This window comes from Microtus pennsylvanicus, chromosome 13, assembly GCF_037038515.1.
Source record: "Microtus pennsylvanicus isolate mMicPen1 chromosome 13, mMicPen1.hap1, whole genome shotgun sequence".
NCBI lineage: Eukaryota > Metazoa > Chordata > Mammalia > Rodentia > Cricetidae > Microtus > Microtus pennsylvanicus.
In genome coordinates this window covers 69,540,522-69,568,475 of record NC_134591.1, presented here as the reverse complement: position 1 = coordinate 69,568,475, position 27,954 = coordinate 69,540,522, and the positions used below count along the sequence as shown (strand labels likewise).

At 41.8% G+C, this 27,954-nt stretch overlaps 1 protein-coding gene across 7 annotated transcripts; it reads right to left on the bottom strand.

The window, feature by feature from the left end:
* On the bottom strand, positions 1 to 27,928 carry Hp1bp3 (heterochromatin protein 1 binding protein 3). 7 transcript variants are annotated; one of them, XM_075946165.1, is made up of 14 exons: positions 27,803 to 27,893; positions 25,670 to 25,754; positions 22,687 to 22,879; positions 22,009 to 22,108; positions 20,359 to 20,512; positions 18,019 to 18,178; positions 15,600 to 15,743; positions 14,309 to 14,389; positions 12,857 to 13,008; positions 8,755 to 8,845; positions 6,381 to 6,540; positions 3,506 to 3,617; positions 2,312 to 2,440; positions 1 to 1,699 (listed from the first exon to the last, which is right to left on the bottom strand). In XM_075946165.1, the coding sequence occupies exons 3-14, from the start codon at positions 22,780 to 22,782 to the stop codon at positions 1,405 to 1,407; spliced, it is 1,674 nt and encodes a 557-aa protein (XP_075802280.1). In that variant the 5' UTR covers positions 22,783 to 22,879; positions 25,670 to 25,754; positions 27,803 to 27,893; the 3' UTR covers positions 1 to 1,404. The 7 variants fall into 7 exon arrangements, with proteins under 7 accessions (XP_075802280.1, XP_075802278.1, XP_075802281.1 ...); XM_075946163.1 differs by lacking the exon at positions 25,670 to 25,754 and having other exon boundaries at positions 27,803 to 27,920; XM_075946166.1 differs by lacking the exon at positions 25,670 to 25,754 and having other exon boundaries at positions 22,009 to 22,105; positions 27,803 to 27,920.
* Between the last annotated feature and the right edge of the window lie 26 nt (positions 27,929 to 27,954).

Genomic DNA, 27,954 nt, shown 5'->3' with positions numbered 1-27,954 from the left:
TTGTAGTTCAGCAGCTTTTAAAATTTCATGTTTATTCATATTTCTCAAAATATATGTACATAAAAAAGGAAGATTTACAACAGGAAAGATTGCCTTACATGCAACACAAATCCCAATGACTCATGATGGGATCTCACAGGTTATCACCCAATTCAAGCCCATTTTCTCAAATCCGTTTCCCAGCCATATGTAAGCTGCTGGGATCCCAGGAGACACTGCAAGTGGAATGAATCTCAAACAAACACATTCTCCTCTGGCAGTATGTAAGGGGCCAGAGGATGTACATCAAAAGTTTAAGACAATTAAAATGTCAAGTGCTACTGGGAAGGAATAAATGATAAGCAGAAACTGTATTTCTCAAGTAGAAAGCTAGTGCTATTTTACACAACCTCACAATATCCTAAAACAAACACAAACAAAGAGGGTTAGGTAGTACAGCTTCATTTGCTCTTCCCCCTCTCCTCTCTTCTGTTAAAATATCTCAAAAAGGAAACCATTTGCCTAATATCAAAAGTGCTAAGGAAAGGGGGGGCACACAAGTGAATCTGAAATCTGGTTATTTTAGCAAATTATATGTTTTATCACTTAACATTTCTACATTAGTAATGGAAACTTGCAAACAGGGACTGACAACTCATGCCCCACATATTAAAAATATATCTAGACATTTGATCAAGAATATTCTGTCATTTTTGGTAATATAAGCAACACCAGAAATCAGATTCCACGTATTCCTGTACTTCCCCTTCAGTCAAAAACCAAGTGGTGCAGACAATTTGTGCTTGCTGTTACGGGAACAATGCTCTGGGCAGCAAAGCGTGCTTGGCTATTGGTCAGGGCGACCAAAGGAGCGGAGATCTTTAGAATCTAGAGGATCACAGAGAGGAGGGCTTCTCCAAAGTTCAAGCTGGAGAGAATGGTGAGTGGAGTGACTTCATAGCCGGGATTAATCACCACAGCTCGAAGTCTCCAGGCAGAGGCAATGCCTTTCTGAAGTGTGCCTGCCTCCTTGTGACTTCCAGCACCTGACCTGTTGGTGCTTACTACAAATCTAAGTCTTTGCAACTGTTTAGATTAACTTGAAGGGGAAAAAACCCAAATCGGACCATTAAAAAAAAAAAATGAAGGTTGAGATTAAGAGGAGCAAAAGGAATAGGGTAGATTACGTAGTTCAGCAAAGTCCAGGATTATTGCAGAAATGAAGATGATGAAAAGGCAGGCACTGAGAACAGTACCTAAAGCTAACAAATGTCTATATTGGTTTGTTTATATTCCTTCCCACAATGCTCATATGGGAAGAAAAAAAAATAAAATTTGAAAGCGTCATGACTAAAACAAATGCACACTGACCTTATAAAATAAGATTTTGAATTCTATCATGATACCCTTTTTTTCCTATAAAATTTACTTTTTTGCCTTGAAAGATCTTTTCATGGTAGATCTGCCCTTATCAGGCAGTTTCATCTCCTTTCTGGCACTGGCTGTGGGCTTTTTTGAGGAGCTCCCGCTCGACTTCTTGATGAGTGAGGGTGAGGGCCTGGCTTTCTTGGCAGGGGTCTTGGCCTTGGGGGGGGCTTTCTTGGGCAGCGGCCTCACTTTCCCTCTCTGGGCAGCAGGGACTTTACGCACAGGCTTGGACCCTCTCTGCTTCATGGATGCAGCCTTCCCTTGGGACTTGGCTGGGGTTTTCTTCTGTAAGCTGTGAGAACAAAAGAATAAAGGGTATTCACTCTGCAGGAGAGTCACTTTGCCAAGACAAGTTCTTTTTGCTTTAAGAGAAATAGCTTATACAGAAATCACTATGTTAAAAACAGAAATTTGGCTTGATTTCTCCATACAGGGTATACACAAATTTAACTGATTCATGGAAGTCTACAGATGACTTCTTAAGATAGTATGGAATTATTTTTCTTTGAATAAACTACAGACATGTATATTATGTTTGAACAAACAAGAAACTACTTATTCACACTGCCTGAAGTTTGGAATCCTTGAATTTTCAAGGGAGAAGATCATTTAAATATTACTGAGAATCTGAGAAGGATTTCAGTGGTTAATACACATTCTACTGCTCAGCCCCTCCTATTAGTACCACTGGATTCTGAGTGATACTAGACACACTCTGTGCGAGCACTCTACTACTGAGCTATGTTCCTGATCTTTTATTTTTTGAGAGAGGGTTTCACTAATTGCTCACACTGGCCATGAATTTTCAATTTTCCTGTCTTAGCCTCCCTGATAGCTGGAATTTTATCCATCTTTAGCTTTGAGATAGTGATTATTCTGCCTCAACAGATTCCTCGTCTCCCACCTTCTCTTGGGTGGTGGTTCTTCATCCTCAGAGTCCTCTGATGATTCATCCTCATCCTCATCCTCATCTTCATCTTCATCCTCATCTTTAGAACCATCTGGCTCTTTCTTTGGAAACAGAACTCCTGGGCTAAGGAGGGGGAAAAAGTTAAAGTCTCATGTAGGACAAGGAAAATAATGTGACCCTAGAGCCTGTCACCAAACATGCCAATTCTAGACATACTCCCTCAAAAACGTCATTAGGTTACACATATCTGTTTAGAATTTAACCTACTTTGAACATATGCACAAAGTCAACATAAATCCAGGAAAGCTCTCCATCATATTTCATCCCCTTCCTCCCATCATGCAGTACAAAGGTCCATCCTGTAGTAAGCAGTCACGAACCTTCTGCCCTGTGGATCTGCCCCCAAATACACAGCAGCGAGGGGTCTGCACAACAGTCACCATGTTTTGCATTTACAATACCAGCAAATAACTCAAAAGCTAAAGCTCTTCAAAGTTTTTGAGAAATTGGGCAAGAATCTTGTTCTCTACACTCTTCTTTAACTTTTCTTAATAGTGTGTCCATAAATTAAAACATGTATATGACCTACCTATTCAATCTACTATTTAATGTCTAAAAATTCATGTGTACATTCACTAAAGTAATGTCTTTGTTTTTAAGAATTATATAAGCAAGTCTCAATGCAGAGCTGCCGAAAAAGAGCCCACAGCTCAGGCTATGGTCTTCCTAGAAATGGAAAGGCAGAGGGCTCCAGTACCAATACACAGAACGATGCATGGCTGTTAAGAGCTTCATGCCTGTTACTGTTTCGACAAATACATCATGAATAGGAGACAAGTTTTTCAAATAAAAGTTTGAAGAAGGCAGAGTTATGATTTATGGAAACAGGCAAAGGTATTCCCATCTGATTTTCTAGACAACTAAAATATTTAATTCTCTGGTAATCTGACTGCTACTACCATTTAAAAAGATTAAGAATGGCATCAAGTTGATTTCCCAAGAGCTCGCAAACCTACAGCTCTCCTAGGACGGCAGAGATGCCTGTCCTACAAAGAACCTTTTGTAGTTGTTATTTTCAGATAGTTCCAGTTCAGAGTAACAGTAACGAGGCAAGCTCTTTAACCCAAGGCTGTAACCCAGAAGCAGATTCAAGCCTACAGTGGCCAGAGCTTCACTTTGGGAGCTCACCTGGGGTAATACGGGAAGCACAGCTGGAAAGTCCCACTGAACCCCTTCCCGGAGATCTGCTCCATCCACCCATTCTTCTCACATTTCTGCAGAGTTTTTTTCAGCAAATGCACTTTACAAAAAATTCAAGAATAAAGAAAAGTTTAGATATTCAGATTTGGTGAAATCGACCACAATTAAACGCAAACCAAGTTAACATTGATCACACATACTACCTAAGTCCTTTCTGCCTAAATGTAGTAATTAGTTCTTAAAACAATTATTTTTGTGCCCATAAATTTGGCAAAAGTACAGAGAGACATTAGAATCCATTGAGTCAAAAACTTTTTCACAGAAGAGGCTATTGATTCCATTAGAACGGATCAGTGTCTGCAGTCTATAAGTCCAGAGTCCTGTTCTCGGGTAGTACATGACTGGTAATCACAGTCCTGAAGCTAAAAATGTCACTTCTACTCATCTAAGCATCTAATGTGTAACCTCTAAATATACTGATATCACCTCGGAGTTATATATAAAGATGGGCAGGGGCTGGGCAGATGACCCCACTGGTAAGTGCCCGAATCGAGGTTCGTAGCAGACATGGCAGTGCGCATCTGTAACCCTAGAACTACAAGTGGAGACAGGAAGATTCATGGAGCTCAATGGCACGTGTGCCACGTGTACATGAACATACTAACTATATACAGAGACATAATGCACATGCAAAAAAAGATAAGCAGGACAAATTTCTCAAAAATAAAGAGGTAAGACTCCTGAGGACTTAGAATTCTCATGCAAAAACACATCGAGAACAGTAGGATAATTCAATTAATACAAGCCTTGGTGTGAGTGAAACTGAAAAGGTTACTAAATTGGCTTCCTTATGGTTGTGGTGGTGTCTACCCAGCTACTTGGGAGGCTAGGGCAGAAGGATTTTTGTGTTCAAAGCCAGCCTGGGCTATTTTACTTCTCCCCTACCCCAAGACATGGTTTCTCTGTATAACCTTATGCCCTGGAACTTGCTCCATAGTTCTTGTTCTGTATGCTGGCATTTAACTCAGAGGTCTGCCTGCCTCCCAAATTCTGGGATCAGTGCCACCACCACCTGGCCCACCTGGGCTACTTAAGGAGACTCTACATTATAAAAAAGAAAAGTATTATTTTCATTTTTGTTTTTTTTTTTGAGACAGGATTTCTTAGTATAACCAGTCTGGTTGCCCTAAAACTTACTCTGTGAACCAGGCTGGCCTCGAACTCACAGAGATCTGCCTGCCTCTGCCTCCTGGGTGCTAGGATTAAGGGCGTGTGTCACCATGCCCCACGAAAGAAAGAAAGAAAGAAAGAAAGAAAGAAAGAAAGAAAGGCAGAAAGAAAGAAAGACAGAAAAGAAAAGAGAAAGAAAAGAAAGTTCTTTAGAACAAGTGCAATAGTACATGCCTTTACCTTGAGTGCTGAGGAGGCAGGCAGATCTTTAAGTTGGAGTTGGAGGTCAGCCCAGTTTGTATGATAATTTCTAAGCCAGCTGGGACTCATAGCGAGACCCTCTCTCAAAAAACAAAAACCCAGCTGGGCGGTGGTGGCGCACGCCTTTAATCCCAACACTCAGAGGCAGGTGGATCTCTGTGAATTCAAGGCCAGCCTGATCTAGAAGAGCTAGTTCCAGGACAAGAACCAAAAACTACGGAGAATGCTGTCTCGAAAATCCAAAAACCAAACAAAACAAAACGAAAACCAAAAACCAAACAAACAAAAAACTCCCACACACTTCAAGATTGTGTTTCTTCTTTCCTTTTTTTTTTTTTATTGAGATGGGATGTTGTTTTCTTACTAGGCTGGCCTCAAACTAATGGGCTTGAGTGATCCTCTTACCTAAGGCTCCCAAGCAGCACTATGTAAGACTATATTTAAGACTATATGTCCTGCATGTACCATCATATCATGCAAAAAATTACTTAAACAGGGACTGGAGAAATGGCTCAGTAGTTAAGAGCAATGGTTGCTCTTCCAGAGAACTCAGGTTCAATCGCCAGCACCCACAGGGCAGCTCATAACTCTCTATAACTCCAGTTCCAATGGACTTCCTCACAAATAACACATAAATAAATCTTTAAAAAAACTTAGATAAAATATGCTAATTTGTTGTTTCTGTTAGTTACAGAATTTCCATGTCCTTGATAGTAAATCCTTACACAATTCCCTAGGAGCTTTTGATAAGGGGCCAACCTTGCTTGCCACTCTCTCCCAGAAGATTCAAAAATGTTAACTGAATTACAACTAATCTCTAATCTCAAAGTACTACTTCTGGTAAATGTAATTTCCTAAGGTAAACGACATCTTGTTATAGGACATAAGGAATAACAGCCTGGAGTAACTGCAAATAAATGAAAAGCCCCAGTAATACCAGAAATCTAGCCCCTGAAAGGCCCGAGGATCCGAGTGCCATGTGAGACAATGAGACATTATCTCAAAAATGAAACCTCTAAGGGGTGGAGAGATAGCTCAGCAGTTAAAAGCCTTTCTGCTCTTCCACAGGACCTGAGTTTAATCCCAGCAGTCATGTTCAGGCAGCCTACAAGCACGTATGACTTCAGCTATAGGGGATCTAACACCCTCTTCTGACCTCTACAGGTACCAGAGACATGGCATACACTCACACAAACATATACACATACACGCAAATGAAAATAATCAAAGTAAAATTTCTTTAAGAAACATAAAAATCAATCAGTAAAAGTCAAGTCTTGATTGCTTATGTTTCTTTTTATAAATGACAAATCTGTAATGCCTCCCCTCTTAGTTTCTAGTTAGTCAGTAATCAATGCTTCAACATTAGTAGCATGATCTTTATGAGAATATTTCTCTAATCCCATATAATGCACAGAGCTCTGACTCTTACTTTGATAGTTAGAATTGGTCCCTGGGTGGTTCTCCAGGACGTACTTCTTCAGAGCAGTGGTGGAACAGGTCTTCGGTTCATTCATGGCAGCAATGGCAGACAAGATTGCATATTCCATCAGGCTTCCACCAAGCAGGGGTTTCTCCCCTGATTTCTTCAGCTGTTTTCCAAGGAGGAAGAGAAAAGCATCAAGACAACACTCTCCCAAAGCAGGTCAAGACAAGACTCCTCTGCACCAGGTGGGTCGGAGCTCCTGCATCAGCACAGATATGTTTTACAATGAATTATCAGATCAGGGCTTTCTCTTCCCACTCACCAGGTTTCAACCTAACTGAGGAGTCCCAACCCTCTTTTGGATTATTTCTTCTCCCATCAAACCCTCCAACTCTCCTAAAACATCAAGAGATACTGTAAACCCAAAGAGACTGATATCCTTATGCCCTGGGCCTGAAAAATATTGATAAATATATAAGGGATCATACAACAGGAAATTACATGGCCTAATAATTCCAGGCAGAGACTAAGAAATAAGGATTACTAACAATAAAGCTGGACATAGTGGCACATGCCTTTACTCCCATACTTGGAAGCAGAGGCAGGTGGATCTAGGAGTTTGAGATGAGCTTGGTCTTTACAGTAAGTTCCAGGGCAGCAGGGTTCTCTATAGAAAAACCCTGTCTAAAACACACACCCACACCCCCCCCCCCCACACACACCAATAACCAACCAGCACAATAAGTCAAATGGGAAAAGAAAACAAGAATGCTTTACAGTACTGACTTATTTTTTGAGACAGGGCTTCAGGTATCAAAGTCTGGCCTCAAACATATATGTTGAAATATGGCTCATTCAGCAGACTGTTTGTCTAGCATACATGAAGCCCTGTGTTCAAACATCAACATCCCATAAACCAGTGATGGTAGCATATGCCCACAACCCAAAGACTTAGGAGATAGAGCAGGAGGATTAGAAGTTCAAAGTCAGCCTCAACTACGTATAAAATTCAAGGCTAGCCTGGGTTACATGAGACCCTGTTTCAAAAAAGTAAAAATCCACAAAAGCAGAAAAAATATTTAAAATTCTATATTTGACCAGGAACCTTTATCTATAAAAAAAAGTGCTCCTAAAAAATGGTCAATTTTTAAATTTTCTTTGAGACAGGGTTTCTTTGTTTCTTTGTCCTGGAACTCACTCTGTAAACCAGGTATGACCTATAACCCTGAAATCAGCCTGCCTCTGTCTCCTGAGAGCTGGGATTAAAGGTGAGCACTATAACACCCAGGGAAAGTTATCTCTTTTTCTTAAGTATTTCTGCACGAGGTTTGACTTTCTTCATAAACCGATAATATATTAAAACAACTACTCTTTCCTACTTAAGCTGGACATTAAAAACATTAGCAAAATGTAGAAAGTGTTTCCTTTTAACCAGTTTTTTGAAGACAGGAATTTTTCATGACATAATATATTATTTAGCATGTAAGGGTTTAGTATTGTAGGATTTTGTTTGTGCTCTATTTTTTATTCCTACACATCTTTGACAGTCCTGGTATTCATTATGTACACAAGCTGACCTTGAATTCATGGCAATTCTCCTGCCTCGGCATTTTCAATGCTATGACTAAAGCATGAGCAACTAGTTACTATTATTTTTTTTACAAATTAATTTAAAAAGATAGTTCTGAAACAGTGTCAAGTGGCCCACACTGCCTTTAACCAAACAGTCGAGGAGGACTCTCCACACATGATTCTCTGGCTTCTCTATCCCAGCATACTGCACCCAGGCAGTTTGAAGCATTAACATAAACACCTAAGAGTTTATGTAAACTCTCAGGAGGCAGAGACAGGCAGAGCTGAATTTAAGGCTAACCTGGTCTACAGAAGAAGTTTCAAGGCAACTAGGGCTAAACAGAGAAACCCTGTCTCAAAAAAACAAAACAATTAGTGTAAAATATCCAGATTTTCAAAAGTTTATTATTACATTTACTTATTTATGTGTATGTATGTGGATTCACACATGCCATGACACATGTGTGGAGGTCGGAGGACAAGTTGCTTCTCTCATCCTACCACATGAGTCCTGGGGACCAAACTCAGATCATTAGATTTGGTAGCAAGTTCCTTTACCTGCTAAGTTATCTTTCCAATTCTTTCTATTTTGAGATATAACCTCACTATATAGCTTGCTGGTTTTGAATCTGAAATCTTCCTACATCTGTCTCCTGAGGCCTGGGATTACAGGTATGTGCCACCATGTTTGGTTCTGAGTTTTAACTTCTTATTTAGTAAATACTGATAGATGTTAATACATATAAACAAAATTTTTGAGAGTCTTCAACACAGTTTGAGAATAGAAGAGGTTCTGAAACCGTCTAACCTGGAATGTCCCCGAAGCCCCTTTGCCAGTTATCTGCTCTAACTGGCCTCTCTCTACTGCTCTCTGCAGAGCGTTCTTCAACAACTGAGGCCTGCAGAGAAAAAACAAAAAAACAAGTGATAAATCTGTTAATGAAAGAAAACTTGCAGAGAAAGAGCTGGCCTATTTCCAGATCTAAACGTGTAATTCCTGTTATGTGTAATATCCTGTTAAAATGAACAAACACAACACCAAACAGCTGGCATCCTGGACAAGTAGAATTTTTTTCCTCTTAAAGAAGCTATTATTGACATAGATATAATCCTTACCATACAGAACAAACTTTTTTTTAAAGTATTTATTTATTAATTATGTATACAATATTCTTTCTGCGTGTATGCCTGAAGGCCAGAAAATGGCACCAGACCTCATTACAGATGGTTGTGAGCCACCATGTGGTTGCTGGGAATTGAACTCAGGACCTTTGGAAGAGCAGGCAATGCTCTTAACCGCTGAGCCATCTCTCCAGTCCCAGAACAAACTTTTCTAATTGCCAGGATGTGACAAAACCCTGTAATTTACTACCATCAGACTGATGAATGCCCTGAACAATTAAATAAAGCAAAGGCATCTTTTCCCCACTAATGGGTGCTAACCTGCTATGTTGTCCAAGCCACAAAAAGGTTTTGGCTTTAATCATACCAACCAAATTCATATGTGGGATATATAAGAATACTTTTTAAAAAAGTCATTTTGGTGGTAACTGATACAGGTCCTAAGGAATAGCATCTGAAGTTGACCTCTGGCCTCCACATGCACATGTATACACATGAGTGTGTGTCCCCCAATATGTACACTCTATCACCCCAAAAGAAAAAAAGTAATAAGGGATCCTGCCAGCACCTTAACACAGTATGATTATAGATAGAAAACACTCATGCTTATCCACTATATATGGAATGACTTTAAAGACCTGAGCAGCCAATGATACGGCTTAGTCAGTAAAGGCCTTTGTCAAGCCTGAAGACCTGAGTTCACTCACATAGTGCAAGAGAACTGACTTTAAAAAAAAAGGGGGGGGGCGGTGCTGGAGAGATGGCTCAGTGGTTAAGAGCATTGCCTGCTCTTCCAAAGGTCCCGAGTTCAATTCCCAGCAACCACGTGGTGTCTCACAACTATCTGTAATGGGGTCTGGTGCCCTCTTCTGGCCTGCAGGCATACACACAGACAGAATATTGTATACATAATAAATAAATAAATATTTTTAAAAAAAGAGAGAAAAGAACTGACTTCCACAATCGTTCTGTGGCAAGTGTACTTGACACAAATACACACAGTAAAAAAACTTTTTTTCTTTAAAAGGTTGTCAGGACTTCACTGTGACTGCTGAGAAAAAAAAGCGGGGAGGGAGAGATTTACAATAAAAAGGTGATGGAAACTGGGCAGTGGTGGCACACGTCTTTAATCCCAGCACTTGGGAGGCAGAGGCAAGTGGATCTCTGTGAATTGGAAGCCAGCCTGGTCAACAACTATGACAACCTAAGTGATTGGTATAGATGTTCTGGGAGCCAGATGTGGTATAAGCCTTTATTCCCAGATTTCAGGAGGAAGAGACAAAGGCAGGTGGATTTCTGTGAACTCAAAGGGCAGTTTGAGCTACATACTAAGACTCTGTCTCAAACACATGAAACACACACACACAAAGATAGTTTTATGTTTAAATGATGAAGATATGCTATTTCTATACATTTATTAAGTTATCTCCCCTTTAAAAAAGGTTTTTAATTAATTTTTGTGGGCACATGTATGCAAATCAGATGACAATTATCAAGACAGTTTTCTCTTTACCATGTGGGTCTTGGGGACCATACTAAGGCCATCAGGCTTGGCATCTCTATGGCTTCTATTTGCTATTAAAGCCAGAGTCCTCATCTACTCCCACAGTCACAGCAAATAGAAAATGAGTATCTAAAGCTGACATAAAGTTTGTTTTTGTGTTTGTTTGTTTCCTAGAGACAGGGATTCCCTGTGTAGTCTGGCTGTCCTGGAACTCCCTCTGTAGACCAGGCTGGCCTCAAACTCAAGAGATTTGCCTGCTTCTGAATGCTGAGATTAAAGATGTGCATAACTACTGCATGGCAAAGTTACTTTTTAATACTTATATGTTTATGGGTATTCTCCCTGCATATATGTATGTCTGAGTACCTGGTACCTGAGGAGGCATCAAATCCCCTGGACCTGGATGGCTCTGAGCTACCATGTGGGTACTGGGAATCAAACCTGGATCCTCTAGAAGAGCCAGTAGTCCTAACCATGGAGCTATCTCTCTCTAGCCCAACATGAAAAGAATTACAAGGACTGGGAAGATGGCTCTGTGGGTGTGGTGGTTGGAATAAGAATGGTCCCCATGGGCTCCTATATTTAATAATTGGTTCCTGGTTGCTGGAACTGTTTGGGAAGGATTAGGGAGTGTAGCCCTGTTAAGGGAGGTGTGTCACAGAGGTGGACTTTGAGGTTTCAAAGGACTGGTGCCATTCTCAGTGTACCTTTGCTTTGCCTAAATGGACTCTAATTCATTGAACTCATAAGCACAATTGAACACTTTGTTTCTAAGTTGCCTTGGTTATGGTGTTTTGCACAGCAACAGAAAAGAAACTACAACTGTGTAAAATACTTGTCATTTAAGTATGAGGATTCAAGCTCAGATCCCCAGATACCATGTAAAAGCCAAGTAGGTGTGGTGGTCCACCAGTGTTCTCAGCTTACAGGAGGCAGAAACAAAAAACTCTTGGAGTAAGCTGGCTAGCCAGACTAGCCAGAGTTTAGTGGGATAATAAGGATAGACATTCGATGTCAACTTCTCACCACTGTATGTGCGTATGCATCTGAACACACAAATACATGCCCCATATATATTCCAAAAGCACATGCACATCCATTGAGTGTGCTGTTACAAACTGTGAGTTCATCACTTGGGAGGTGGAATCAAGAGGGTTAGCAGCTCAAGGTCATCCTCTCTGTTATGTAGCAAGTTGTGGCCAACCTGGGCTACATGAAGCCCTGTTTCAAAATAACAAAAACAAAACAAAACACAATAGGAACTGGGTGGTAGGGGCACACACCGTTAATCCCAGCTCTTAGGTGGCAAAACTCTGTTGAGTTCAAGACCAGCCTGGTCTACAGAGCTAGTGCTAGGACAGCCAAAGCTATACAAAGAAATTCTGTGTCTTGAAAAACAAAAAACAAACAAAAAAAGCAGTAAGAGAAAAAGAATTACAGATGACTCTATATACTGCACTTTCTGCAGGAACAACTGGATCAAAAACATCTGGGGTGGGGGTAGCTATACCTATACTGAATACATATACTTTTCCCTTACCATTATTTTATATATTACAAACCTATTTACACAATAATTATGTTAGGTATTTTAAGTATTCTAGGGAAGATATACAGGAGAACAATACCAGTGGTGCAGGCCTATAATACCAGCTACTCAGTAGGCTGAGGCAGGAGAGTCACAAGTTTAAGGCAAGTCTAGGTAATTTAATGCAACAGTGTCTAAAAACAAAACGTAAAGAAGGATATAGTTATGTGGAAAAGGCTTGTCTAGCATGCGTGAGGCCCTAGCTTCAATTTTCAGTACACCAAAGTTAAACACACAGAAGCCAGGCATAATTCTACTATTAAGGGAGAAGCACAAATTCTACGAGTCTGAGGACAGTCTAGGCAACACAACGAGCTATCTTAAGAACAACAAAAATTATACATGGAGACGCACATTGAATCACTCACAGACAAGACTACGTAAAGGTATGCTTGAGCACCTGGAGGACTTTGGTATCAAGGAGGCTATTGGAACTGCCTGAGAAGACACCTAAACTCTGTTAAGATCATGTAAGAATATGTAGTTTATGTTTAAACAATAAACAAAAGAACAACAAAACTCCTTACACATGGTATAAAAAAGAAAACATGGGAATTTGGAGACAAAAAAATAAAACCATACAGAAAGTTTTACCTCTGTCTCACCCTAAAAAAAAAAAAAGCTTCTTAATATGTCAGCTGTTTCCTTCTTCAAGAACAGAATGCACTGCTTTAGAGTTCAGGGCAAAGCTAATACCTGATATCCACTCTAAGCTTAGGGTAATACTGAGACACGTATTTCCTGATGAGACTGTAGGATGCTTCTTTAGGTTCACAAAGTCGAGTAAAGGCCAATGGGAGAATATCTTCCAGTTTTACTTGTGGTTCTGGATCGACCGCTGAGCCCTTCTGCAACACAGCACAAAAGTTACAATCATTACACAACAGAAAGCTGTCAGCCCACAATTCTAGGGCTTTCCTGCATCACTGTCAAATCAACTGGCAAATGGAAAAGTGTACTTTCTCCCATATTCAAGTAAAACAGAGCATGAGGTTCAGAGTGCAGCAATTTCAGATTCAAAGAATAAAAAACACAAAGAGAAACCAAAGGGAAGAAGCAAGTCATTCAAAGACCCACTTTCTCTCTTCATCTCCAGTGACCAGCAATGAGGTGTAGCACCAGGAAGCACACCACCAACGCTCTTTTCCAAGTGTTAGAGAATTCTATTTTTAAAAGGTATGAAGCTGCCGGGCGGTGGTGGCGCACGCCTTTAATCCCAGCACTCGGGAGGCAGAGGCAGGTGGATCTCTGTGAGTTCGAGACCAGCCTGGTCTACAGAGCTAGTTCCAGGACAGGCTCCAAAACCACAGAGAAACCCTGTCTCGAAAAACCAAAAAAAAAAAAAAAAAAAGGTATGAAGCTGTGCCTGGTGCTGCATGCCTTAACCCCAGTGTTCTTGAAGCAGGAGGATATCTGTGAGTTTGAGGCCAGCCTGGTTTATATGGTAGATTCCAGGACACCTAGCGATATGTAGAAAAACTGTCTCAAAAGTAAAATTAAAATAAATTTTAAAAGGCATAAAACTTTCAGAGTTATAAGAATGATACAGATCTTCATCACTGACACAGACAAATATTACTTCATTTACTTCATGATGATACCACACCTTTAATTCCAGCACTCAGGAGGCAGAGGCAGGTGGATCTCTTGAGTTTGAGGCCAGCATGGTCTACAGAGCTAGTTCCAGAACAACCAGGGCTACACAGAGAAACCCTGCCTTGAAAAAACAAAGCAAAACAAAAAATTTTAGTCATTTTTTTTTTTTTTTAAAAATAAAACTGTTTTGGGTGATAGTACTTACAGAGCTGAGAAGACAAATGAGATCTGAGGTTTGGAGTCTGGTGTTGCAGAAATATACTTTTATATTTCCTCAAGCTTAATATTTATTTCACAAAAGAGTAGTGTAATTCATACAGCTGCCCATAATTCAATATAAGGCATTAAAGACCACAGACTTACCAAGGATGGAGTGCTAAGGTTTGTAATCTGACTGGTCTTCACACTTATCTGGGGGATTCCTTACAACGTCTCTAGCCCTCAGTAAAAAGGCTGCACTTCAAATAGTACTACTCACGGGCACGCAATTAATGCTGCTGTCTACAGTCATAGTAATAACAGTTCAACACCCAAACTGTGGTATAAACTTACCTTTCTGTTTCTGGATTTCTGAGGTGTTTTTCTTGATTTCTGAACCACAACAAAACTGCCAGATGCACCTTTTCCTTTGACCTAAAGTAAATATAATCTGAGTCATTCCAGTATTGAGTTAGTAACTTCACACTAGAGGGTTACAGAGCAGGATGCAAAAGCTAATGTGAAGTGCTGCTGAAATCTGGAGAGAAAAGAACAATTGAGTCAGAGTCAAAATTTGGGATAGGACACCACACTAGTAAACTCTGGATAATCCTGTCACTCAGACTCATCTAATGATCAAACATTTCACAAAAATAAAATAGATTTATCAATCACATAAAAAGGAAATCACCACACAATAGAAATCACTTTATGTATAGATACACCCCTAAGAACCCACCACAAAGAATACACTCAACATATACGTACTGAATGAACTACTCACTGAGGGTTCCTAGGCAGAGTTGAACTGTCTGAGTAGCACAGAACATACCCCATCACACTCTGTAGAAAGTATCAAAGAACCCCAGGAGCTCTTGGAATGTGATAAACTACTTCCTAAGACTAGCTCTTTCTGCTATCATGGGATCTTAGTGGTTATTTTTATCACTGTGGACTTCTGAAGAGTACTTGAGATAAAAGTCCATTTTTGCCTTAAGGTTGTTGTGGTTTTATTCCAGGACAAGGTGATCAGGACTTCATGCGTGCTCAGACAAGTGTTCTAGCTGGAGTTGCAATGCCCAACCTAAGCTGTTCCAACTCTAAGCAATCCTTTGAGGAACTACACAAAGTTACACAGATTATGCTTGAAATGAGAGTTAATTCTATTCAGGTTTTATCCGATGCCATCTAGCTCTCAAGTGTTAATAGTTTAAATAATAATCAATTGAGGCAAATCTACTTAAGCCAATTTATTAAGCATCCAGTTGAATCACATACGTTAAGTTTTAGAGGTAACAAACCTAAAACAAAAGCAAATCTTCTGTTATGCAACAGTAGTATTTCTCAACCTTATTATCATTTTTAGAGCTATGTAATTTCCATTATCATCCAGTCTCCAAAGATCCAACCAACAGCAAGCAAGCAGAGAAAACTCATACCATTGTAATGCTCTATTAAGAGTGACCTACAAAGGCAACTGCCAGCAGGATCTGAGGTCTGTCCTCAGATAGTGAGACTAGGTCCAGTTGAATTGTTTTAGTCATGTAGCTTACTTTAACAAAAGAAAGATAAACCTAACTTGCTAGAAATGGACTTAGCATAACTAATATATGACATAATCGAGTTTTCTAAAGTGGTGTAATACCTGTTTGATGACTCCTCTGCTTAACTCCCTTTTCAGAGCTTGCTTAAGGAGATAGCCCCTTCTCTCCAGATCCAGAGAAGGGTACTTATGGATGATGTACTTTCGAATAGCAACCACTGATGCGCCACTCTTCTGGAAGCATGCCTATAAAATTTTCAAACCATACATATTAAACTAGTTATTTTTTATTAGAGACTCTGTATCATTTTCAAAATAAGTTCTTTTAGAAGTGAACTAAATGGTAAAGTGGTAGGGAAGAACGAACAGTGCTTCAGCTAGCTCAACTTAAGCATGTAAAGGCCATGGAGAAAAAACACTAACAAGTACTTCTGCAACAATTTTAATTTTTCAGAAGCACAAAACTCTGAGTATGGTGGCTCACACCTGTAATCTCACCTCTATAAGGTGGGTAGGTGCACTGCTGCAAGTTCAAGACAGTGTAGGCTACAAGGTGAGAACCTGTCTATAAAAAGCAAAACAAAATTTAGGTAGTGGTGGCGCCCACCTTTAATCCCATCACTCAGGAGGCAAAGGCAGGTGGAACTCTGAGTTGGAGGCCAGCCTGGTCTACAGAGCAAATGCCAGGACAGCCAGGACTACACAGAAAAACCCTGTCTTGGAAAAACAAAAAGCCCCACAAAACAAGAACAGTCAACCCCCAAACCATCTTAATTCTGAGTGGACCATTCCCTGGGCAGGGACTCCTGGGCAGTATGAGCAGAGCAGGAACTAAGCAAATGCATGTATCTATCGTTCTTCTGCCTCCAGATGTACAGCCACCACTTCCTTTTATTTTATTTATAGGATCTCTCCATGTTGTCTTGGCTGCATAAAACTCTTTTTTTTTTTTTTTGTTTTTTGAGACAGGGTTGTAGCTTACGAGGCTGTCCTAGACCAGGCTGGCCTCGAACTTACAGAGATCCGCCTGTCTCCACCTCCCGAGTGCTGGGATTAAAGGCGTGCGCCACCACAGCCAGGCAAACAAAGGGGCCCCAGGTGCCCAGTGCTCAAATACAGGGCACAACAGCTTTCTGTTTTTTGTGGGTTTTTTTTTTTTTTTTGCATGAGATTCTTAAAGAGAGACTACGTAAAGGATAGAGGTCTCGGGGCTGGAAAGCTAGCTCAATATGCTCTTGTGGAGAAACTGTACTTGGTTCCCAGCATGAACACAGTACAACTTACAACTGCCTGTAAGTCCAATTCTAGGGCGTTCAAGTCCAATGCTTTCTTTAAGTCTCCAAGGGCTCCTGAACTCATATGATACAATAAACTCACTCAGGCATACACAGAAATACAGAAATAAAATAAATCTTTTTCTTTTAAATACAAGGCGGGGGACGGGACTTAGGCTTAACTAGCACAAGGCCTGATATTTGATCCCCAGCAGTGGGGATATTGGGAAGAGTTACATAATGAAGGCACTATAAGATCAGACTTATTTCATCTGGTCGAACAGGAAAAACCTATAATCTTGCAGATGATTACAGGTTCAAAGTCATTCTTGACTATACAGGGAGTTCAAGACCAATCAGCTTGTGCTCCATCAGTAAATTCACCCTGAACCTCCCCCCCTACATACCTGACAGCTACATATGCTAATAAAAACGCTATGAAGGAAGGCTAATATTTTGAAAGGGTTAGTGAAGAATCAAGGCAACAGGATTTGAAGTTTCTTATTCTAGGTATGAAAAGTGCTTTATATCACCAGGCAGTGGTGGCACATGACTTTACAGCCTGATCTATCGAGAAAGTTCCACGTCAGCCAGAGCTGATACACAGAGAAATCCTGTCTCAAAAAAAAAAAAAGAAAAAAGAAAAAAAAAAGGGAGGGAGGGAGGAAGGGAGGCAAGGAGGGAGAGAATGATAAAGGGAGGGCTGTATAAATCATATATGTATGATATATTTGTATTAGATACTCAGCTGTACAAACAAAACTAGAGAATAACTTTCAATAAAAGTTCTGCATGCTTTCTAATGATTCTATTTTCTATATGTATGTGTGTGTGTGTATGTGTCCCTGCAGGTGGAATTATAGATGAGCCAGTCAATGTGGGTTCCAGGAATAGAACCAAGTCCTCTGTAAAAGCAGCAAGTGCTCTTAACTAACAAATCATCTCTCCAGCCCCTTAATGTGAATTTTAAAAAACAAATGTGCTTTCAGGGAATGGTGGGGCACGCCTTTAATCCCCACCACCACTACACTTCTGAAGTGGGGCAGGCAGATCTATGAGTTCAAGACCAGTCTGGTCTACAGGGCAACTTCCAGGACAGGCAGGGCCACGCAGAAAAACCCTGCCTCAGAAGGGGAAAAAGTGCTCATCAAAGCAGGATTTCTGACGTCTGGACAAAATAAGCTGCTTTCAAATAAGGAAAGCTGAAGAAGGCAAACCTGAGTTGACTGCATGAAATAACAACTTGCCTTAATGGCCTCAGTTAGGATTGCATCCATCTTGGGTCGTGGGGAAGAAGCCATTGGTGTTTGTTTCTGGGCCCGGGCTAGCTGACTGGCAGAAAGAGTAGCCCAGGAAGGTATTGTTTTTTTCACCTTCTTCTCCTTTTCTTTAGACTGATCTTTCTCACTGAAAAACAGAGTTTTCATTATGCAAGATGAATTCTTCTGAAACACAATCAACATTTTGTACTCACAGACTTCACACATTTGCATTCTGCACTCAAGGACTATAAACACTTTAAGGGAAACAGCATCTGTACTGAACACTCAACTTTCTTTCCTATCATTAAGTCACATAGCACAGTAACTGTATACAAAGTACTCTCAGTGCATTAGGTTTAGAATATACAGGAGGACACACCTAAATCACATGTAACACTAAACCAACTCACAGAAAGGACTTGAGCACCTACAGATCTTGGTACTGTAGGGGTCCAAGAACCAATGGCACACTAACACCAAAGGGCAATCATAAAGAAAAAAAAAGGTCACAGAGGGAAAGCCACGTATAGGGGCTGTAATTCCAGCACTAGGGAAGCACAGTAACCCTAAGTTCAAGGCTCCACTAGCCTAGGCTAGATAGCATGTTCCAGGACAGCCACAGGTACAATATGAAAACTTGCCTGGGGGGGAAAGGGAGGGAAGGCTTTAATTTATTTATACTTATAAATAAACTTATATTTACATATAATATATTGTATAAATTATTTAATCTATATACAAATTTAACATTTATAAATTGTTTTATGTATATATAGAATAAGCAAAAAATTACAAGATATTAGAAACTTTCTGGTACTATAACTGAATCAAGAGGCTCCTCTTAGGTATGAGCTAGAAAGATGTTTCTCTTAGGCACAGGAAAGAGCAATCACATTAGCTGTCACTAAGAATGAAGTGAAAATTCTAGCTGGAGGGTTTTGTTTTGTTTTTTTTTTTTTTTTTTTTTTTTCTTTTTCTTTTTTTGTACCTGGAGGGACAGCCGTGGGTGCTGGGAACCGAACTCTTATATTTTTGGTTGTGAGCCCAGCCTTTAACGGCTGAGCCATCCCTCCAGGCCTCTAGCTGGAGGGTTAAGTTCAGGGTAGGAGCACTGGCTGACAGAGGACCTGAGTTTGATTCCAGTACCCATAAAATGGCTCACAGCCATCAGTAATTCCATTTTCAAGGGATCCAACATTGTCTCCTGGGCTCCATGGTGCCCAGGCATGCACACGCAAAATACCCATACACATAAAAAATATAATAATACAAATTTGTAATCACTACAACAGATGCAATGGGATATGGGAAAAGATCTTAAAGTCCTAAGTGTATGATGTTAGTGTCTCAATCATCTAAACAGTAAAACAACATCAACTACCTTCAAGGTAAAGAATAAACAAATTTGAGGCTAGAGATGATGTGAAATTCATTCTAAGTAGTAACAGTAATCTACTCACCTAACAGAAGTATTAAAATACTACAGAGTAGGCACAGCCAATAAAAAGCACAGGCCTTACTCTTAAAAATGGGGATAATTACTTCTTAGCTGGGCGTTGGTGGCACATAACTTTAATCCCAGCACTTGGGAGGCAGAGGCAGCTGGAACTCTGTGTGGTTGAGGCCAGCCTGGTCTATACAGTGAGTTCCAGTATAGCCAGGAGTGTTACAAAGAGAAATTGTCAAAAAAAAAAAAAAAAAAAAAGAGAGAGAGAGAGAGAGAGAGAGAGGAAAGGGAGGGGAGATCAAAGATTTCCTGAGTATACATGGGAAAAGTATAACTATTACTACTATAATTAAAAAAGAAATTGTGTTTGTGGACATGTGATGTGCTCACAGAGACAAAGGTAAACGTTGGCCGTCTTCCTCAATTGCTCTCTACTTCTTCCTTTTAGAAGACAGGCATATGGTGGCAAATACCTGTACCTCAGCACTTGAGGTGTCACCAGATACAGAGTTTATGCTGCTCTTGATATGATGTGACTGAATATTTTAACAAGCACATAACAAAGGGTGAAGTGTCTTTCAAGTCAGGATTTTGGTAGTTACCACTTCTTAATGAGAGTCTATCAAAGCTTAAAAAGTATCAAATGTCCCTTTAATGAATTCTAAACACAAAAACACATTCCAGAAAACAGAAACGCTTACTCAGACTATCATGCTAACTAACACTACAAACTCTAAAAGGCATAAAAGCGCATAGTAAAACTTTTCCCAACAGTGATTTCACAAAGCAAGCCCAAACAGTGAATGCCCAGCACGAACAGCTGACCTGCAGTCTCACACAGCCTTCAGCTATAAAGAGCAAGAAAGCGTAGGCCTTACTCCTTCTTGGTCTCCTCAGAAGACTTGTTCTCTTCTTTCTCTTCACTCTCGGGCTCCCCCTTGGGCTGCTCCGCCTCACTCGATGTAGCAGGCGGGGTTTCATTCCCCTGTTCTTCTACAGTAGAAATAGACTCCTCGGAACTTCCATCTGGTTCTAAAACACAGAACCCCCCCACCCCATCCAGTAGTCAATAAACGTCAAAGACATGTTACATAACAGGCTTGCCAACTGTTCAAATTAACAGATGCATTCTAAAATGAATCACACCGCTGTGGCGTAAGAGTGCCACCATTGCACTGGCACCCTCTTCCATCTTAAATCATGAGTTGCCTGTTCAAGTAAGTGTTCACCCAGACCATTATGTGAAAAATACCCAACACTGCATGAACTAGGCAGAGGTGAGGGTAGGGGTTTTCAAGGTCACCCTTCTCTACACAGCAAGTTCCAGGGATTGCTGGATCAAGCCTAAAGACTAACTCAAAAAAGAAAAACATTTTAAAAGAAGAGTTTAAAATTTGGACATGGTTTCTAAAAATTCTTATGAGTGAGTCAAAAATGTAAGGGTTTGTTTTTTGGTGGTGGTTTTTGGGACAGTGTCATGCTATATAGCCCCGACTGGCCTCAAATTCAAAGCAACATTTCAGTCTTCATAGTATGATATATCATTCTGCTACACAGCCTGTAAACTGACACTTATCAGAGATGCAGTGATAAATAATCAACAGTACTTTTCAGCTCTGCCTCTCACATTCCCTATTACCTTAAGCATGACTGCTCAAACTGGGCAGCACTTAAGGATTCTGAGATAAAAATCCAGATTCAAAAGAAGAACCTGACAGGGAGAGAATGGTGTGTTCATTTCTGCAAACCCAAGATGTACAGGGGAGAAATTAAAAAAAAAAAAAAGAAAGAAAGAAAGCAAAAAGACCACATGACAAAGACTAAGAGGGAGCTGGAACAGGAGGCTAGAAACAGCGTGAAGGAACACCATTTCCCCAGGCTGATGGACCTAGTTCTCTGCCCTCCAGTCCTAACCGACTCATCTCCTCTCCACTGACACAGATCATACACAATGTTTTACAGCCCACAAGATTCACTATGGCGGGGCTGGAGAGATGGCTCAGTGGTTAAGAGCGTTGCCTGCTCTTCCAAAGGTCCTGAGTTCAATTCCCGGCAACCACATGGTGGCTCACAACCATCTGGAATGAGGTCTGGTGCCCTCTTCTGGCCTGCAGACATACACGCAGACAGAATATTGTATACATAATAAATAAAAAAAATGTAAAAAAAAAAAAGATTTAAAAGGAAAAAAAAAAGATTCACTATGGCCTTCTGATGATTTCACTGCCCATCCTGAAAGCCCAAGCCTTCCTGAATTCCAGAGCCATCTCTCCCAGGACACTACTATGCCTAAAATGTCACACCAATTGCTTCTCATTGTTGTTTTTAATTCCAAGAACATTATATTTTATTTTACAAAAGGCTTCAAATAGAAAATACACTCTTTACCTACACGGTCCAGCATGACATACCAATATCTGCTACTTCTCTCTATGTTCTTTAACATTTCATCATGAACACGAGAATAATTAAGTCCAAAAAGATTTAAGGAATATTTCAATTTTTTAATTGTGGCTACTTTACCTTACCTGGCTTTTCTTCCTCCCCTTCAGCAAGCTTGCTTTTGGGTGGAGTTTCTCGGGTGGAATTCACAGTTCGACGTATCGGCATGGTGCTATCCTCTGCCTTCTAAGAAAACAGATGCCCATAATCACACAGGATAAAAAGATCCCATTGTCTCTCAAGGGACCTAACTGGGTATCAAAGATGTAGGAAAATTCTTCAAGTCTACTCCAGGATCTGAATCAAATTACTTTTAACAAACTGAAATTACTTTTAACAAGCTGTTTTTTTTTAAGTGAAACATGATTTTGGAAATATTCAAAATATTCATTTGAGATAGAACATTACACGGAAAGTTATAGGTAATGTGGAATCAATTCAGAAGGCTGAAAGTTTCGCCGGGCAGTGGTGGCGCACGCCTTTAATCCCAGCACTTGGGAGGCAGAGGCAGGCGGATTTCTGTGAGTTCGAGACCAGCCTGGTCTACAAGAGCTAGTTCCAGGACAGGCTCCAAAACCACAGAGAAACCCTGTCTCGAAAAACCAAAAAAAAAAAAAAAAACAAAAAACAAAAACAGAAGGCTGAAAGTTTTATAAAGAATTTAAGGGGAAGATGAAGAGAACTTTGTATCTATGAAGAACCCAGCAGAGCCTGAAGTCAGGGATTGATCCAAGAGTGAGCTTCAAGAATGCATCAGCCCCTACCTCACCTAACTTGTCCGCGTGGATCAGCTGAGCTCCTACTATAAGTGGGAGTGCCTTAGGATGGACGAGTTCACCTTGAGACATATCAGTCGCCATTTAAAATAATTTTTAGGCCTGAATACTGGTGACACTCTGAAGCCTCTGCTGTTAATCACAAGGGTTTTTCCTAATGGCTTCAGTGTGAAGAGTCAACCTAAAGCACAGAAAAGACTTGGTGTGAAGATCAACAGAAACAAAACTAAACTAAATTCAATATTCCAAAGGGAATAAATATAACTAAAACTTTAAGTTACAGATGACTTAGTTATTACTAAAAAAGCAACATTGTTAGCATATTAATGTAAAGCAGCGACTAAGATGAACGCGTAAGCCACAGAAGCTTTGCAATTTCCACAGGAACCAAGGCAGCAAGGACAAGAATGAGCTAAGGAACCTGACCCCCAACCCCTCTTGCCATTCATCTGGAACTTAGGAAGGAGACTAAAGGCAGGTCTAGCCAAGGATCAGTTTACTAAAGATGACTTTTGTTGTTATCATTCACATGAGTTCAAGAAAATTATCTGTAATCTTTAACTCTATCTCCATTAGAGAGTAAAAATTTTCCCCTCATTAAAGAGAAAACCGAAGGGTAAAATTACCACTGAGAATCTAACATGGAAGAACCCCCAGAGCCAGGGAGGTGAGTTTAGCTCACCACCTAGACGAATAGAGTATACATCCAAGACCTTGGCCTAGTGTAATGTAAGCAAATGCACATAGAAAAAAAGAACATAAACAAATAGCCACAAAAAAGTCAGGCATGGTGGCTCATGCCTGAAATCCTAGGTCTCAGGAAGCTGAGGCAGGAGGGGGATGCACTGCATTCTAAATTCTAGGCCACAGTAAGCTAAAGAATGAGATCTTAACATGTGAACAAATAAGCAAGCAAGCAAACAAACAAACAAAAAAAATCACAAACCTCATGCAGTCACCTAAATTTACCTTCTTGTGCCCTTAAAAAGAAAAATAAAACAAACAAAAGAAAAAACCACTAATGTGGGTGGTGGTGGTTCAGTGGGTAAAGTGCTATGAAAGCATGAGGACCTGAGTTCAGATCTCCAACACGCATGTAAAAGCTGCATGTTTGGTGCCCATCTGTAAGACCAGCACTGGGAGTGGACAGGCAGATCCCTAAAGCTCAAGAGCCAACCCATGTAGCTGAAATGGTGAGGTCCAAGTTCAGTGTGAGAGACCCTGTCTTAAAATATTAAGATGGAAAGCAACTGAGGAAGAATCCTGCATGTGACCTCTGGCCTCCACACACGCACACATATGTGCACACAAGGCACACAACTCTAATCTATGACCCTGATGTTCTATAATAAAAATCCCTTAATAGAAGAAAACGGATATTTAAGTGTTTAGGCCTATGCACTAGTGAGCAATTAACAAAGATGGGAGTAATTAATTTCTACTTTAATCTCTAACTTTTTAGAAATCGAAGAGCTTTTATCCTGTCATGAATAGTCCCAGGCCACAGCAAACTGGGGTAAAATTATAAAACATTAACAGAGTGCTTTCAATTAGAGAAAAATCTGCAAACACCAGTGGCAATTCCATATTCCTCTATCAGTTGCAAAGAGAACTGAAAGAATGCAAGCTAGGGCAATGTACTTAGCAGTAACCCTGCAGTATGGGTGGTTGAGACCGGATGAGCACAAGTGCAACATCACCCTGGTCCTACCTCAACCTACCCACTCCCCCAACATACAGTGAACTAGAAATATTTACAAATTAAAATTCTTAACAGCACAAAGTATGTTGATAAGGTGAAGCATTCATTTAATCCCAGCATTAGAGGGTAAAGGCGGCAGAGAGATCTCTGAGTTTGAGACCAGCCTGGTCTACATAGTGAAAACCTGTCTCTAACCCCATTCCCCATTAAAAAAAAGTAAGTAAGTAAATAAATAAATAAATAAATAAGGTCAAGATGGTTCAGGTCATTATTTAGGTTTTTTGCATGGGGATTTAAACGCCAACAAGCAATAATGACACAGCAATGTGTTTTCCTGAATATTACAATTAAAACTAGGGTGGAATTTTCCCAAGCAAACATATACAAAAGTAAAAACTAGGATCCCATCATCCTTTGTAAAGTGACAGTGCTGAGGAATTCTTCCTAACGTACACCACCACGAGGTGGACAAACATGCTGTAAAGGAAAACATACAGAGCTCCTGAGCATGGTATCCACCCACATGGTTAAGAGAAACCATTGTCTCTGACCTCAGCACAGGCATGGCGCTAAACATACGCCCCCAACTCACCACCCCAAATAAATACATGTATTAAAAGTCATAAGACACCTATAGTTATTGGGGGAAATATTTATTTATTTATTTTTTAATTTTTTTTTTTAAAGACTAGTCAAGTGCAGTAGTGAGAAGGGGGAAAGTGTAGAACAGGAGTTCAATCTGTAACTGACTGTGAACAATCAATTGAGATAACTCACTACCTTCGGACCAGCCTGGGGGAAATATTTAAAAACGTCTGCCTCAGCTCTTAATTTACTAAAAGGTCACAGTATTTTTTTGTTCTTCTTTAATAGGGTAATAAGTTATGCTTGTTTTTGATACAGGGTTTCTCTGTGTAGCCCTGGCTGTCCTGGAACTCACTATGCAGACCAGGCTGGCCTCAAACTCAGAGATCCACCTGCTTCTGTCTCTGGGATTAAAGGCATGAGCCACTAAGCCCAGTTTAAATTCACTTTTCATTAACAGCTAACAAAGCTACATGGATGGTTAACCCAGACTGCTTTAATTAACACTATCAATGCAACTTGTAACTGAACTTTCTGTTATAGCACTGTGAATGATGAAACCTTTCAGACAGCTATATTAGCTCCCTAGCAGGGAGTTTTGGGGTTTGGGGGTGGGGTGTTCCTGTAGCCCAGGTTGGCTTTAAACTTGCTCTGTAGCAGAGGATGACTTAGCTTCTAACCCACCTTCCCAACGCTGGTATCACAGCTGCACACTACTCTGGAAAGGGAACAAGTATTTTCAACTGAGCCATGGATACAAACCGGATGCCTAAAACATAGCAGGGTAAGAAGAGGAGTTTTTAAAAAGTATTTGTAGAAGAATAAAAATTGCTTTTTAACATGGGTTCATATGGTGTGAAAACCAAAATATATTTTCACCTGTAGCTTATAACGTTCTCCTATGGCCCCAAGTTTTTGGGTTCTTTTTAGCTGAATGTAAGAACAGTAACACAGACTTACTTTTGACAAAGGAAACGCCTAAACTGTTTTATTATAGGCAATAAAGGACTTGCAGAAGTGGAAAGCCCAATCCGTGGCTGTAGTTTGCTCCATTAGGAAGAGCAGTATGTCTGGGGCTGCAGCATGCGTTTCAAGCCAGTGCTATCCTTTCGAATTTGTGGACTTTAGAAAAGGCACCAGCTTCTCAAGCCACTCTACACCTCGTGCGATACACACGCTTCCTAACGTCACTAACAGGGGGCACTAAACACCTCAACCAGCTGCCAGGCTGAATTTTCACACTACACTCAGTAACTGCTGGCAGCTCTCCCATCTCATTATGCAGCATGGAGTGATGTCTATCTTGGCTGAGCACACGGCTCCACATGTTGGAGGTAAGGCTTGCAGCGACATAGGCTTCAGTAACTTCCTAGTCATCTTCCAGTTGTCCAGCTTCCAAGTAACATTTGAAGAGTAGGGCCCAAACCCCAATCCTCAGGCTGTTACACATTAACCCTGAGATGACAGTCGCACCAATCCTCCCAGCACTCGCACTGAGAAGGTTGAAACAGGTTCAGAGCGAGTCCCAAGGCAGCAAGGGCTACATACAGGGAGACCGCCTCAAAAACTAAACTTGAAGTAAGTTTTGAGCAAACTACTCTGAAACTGAGGTCCGACGTTTTTAAAAGTGTGTGGTAGTTTGTTTTTTTTTTTATACCTGTGCTGATGAAGGAAAAAAACATGGAACGCTTCTCTAATCGCTTCTAGGCCTTTGGGCTAAGATCAAGTGCAGAATGACGCTCTAGTTTTATGTGACTCTACGATGCTTGCGCATAAGGTCCCAGGTATAAAAGACTCTCGTTCTCCAAGGCAAGGGATAGCCGGAGAGGTGGAGCAAGAAACCGCGGGAGAAGTGATGGGCAATTCTGGCTGGGCGGGAGGGTTTAGCGTCAAGGGCCTAAATTAAGACTGCCTAAGTCTGGATCAACTCGGGCCCGGGCACCATGGCTGGCACTGGCAACCCCAGCTGCGTCGGCCTAGGGAGCGCGCTGGGGATGAAGGAGTCGTAGGCAGGCGGGGATGCGGAAGCGCATGGCCGTCATGGCAGCGGCGACGGCAGCAAAGCGACAGCGCCCACAGAAGCTGAGCATCGCCGGGAGGAGCAGCGAGGACAAAGGCGCGGGCAGCCCCGCGACGGCGGAAGAGCAGAGCGGGGGGAAAGGTGGGGGGAGCGGGGGCCGAGACGGGCGCGGGGCTGCTGCGGACGACTGCGGTGGCTCGGAGCAGTGACCGCCCCGCGCTCCGATCCGCGGAGCCTCGGCTCCGCGCACTCACCACTGGGAGCTCCGTAATGGCGGCCGCGACGGCGGCGGGGGCGGAGAGCCCGAAGGGGCGGGCCCGCCGCAGCCAGTCACTACCGCCGGCATCTTTCGAACCGGCTTGGAGACCGTTGAGAGTAGGCCGAGGGGAGGGCGCGGCGGAAGTCGGGCCGCGGTCCTCGGAGCATGCGCGAGTCCGCAGCCAATCGGGCGCCGCGCTGCACGCCGGTGCATGCGCGCTAGGACGCACGGGGGGGGGTCACACACACACAACCAGGGAAGAGCTGCCCCTCCTCCCCAAATCCAAACAAAACAAGGGCGGGAGCGCGCGTCGCCGGGCCCCGGAGGCCTGCGCGGCAGGGGCAGGGGCCTGGTGGCAGGCGCGACGCGAGAGGGCGCAGCGGCCGGGGCGGGCGGACAAAAGGCGCCGGCTCCCGGGTCCCGCGCCCCGCCCCCTGCGCCTGGGCAGCAGCGGCGTCGGCGCCCAGGCCGGCGGCCTCCGCCACTCGCGCCCGGGGCCCGCGCTTACTTCTCGCGTGCCGGGTCCGTCCCACGTTACCTCTGAGCTCCGGAGACCCGGCGCCCTCGATCCGCACGGCCTTTCTGCGTTGCCGCCGCCGCCGACCGCCGACTCCGACACTGCTGTCCTCCAGGCCGGGCACCGAGCTCTACCGCCCCGCCCCCCTGCCCGCGGCCTCGCGCGCGCGCCCC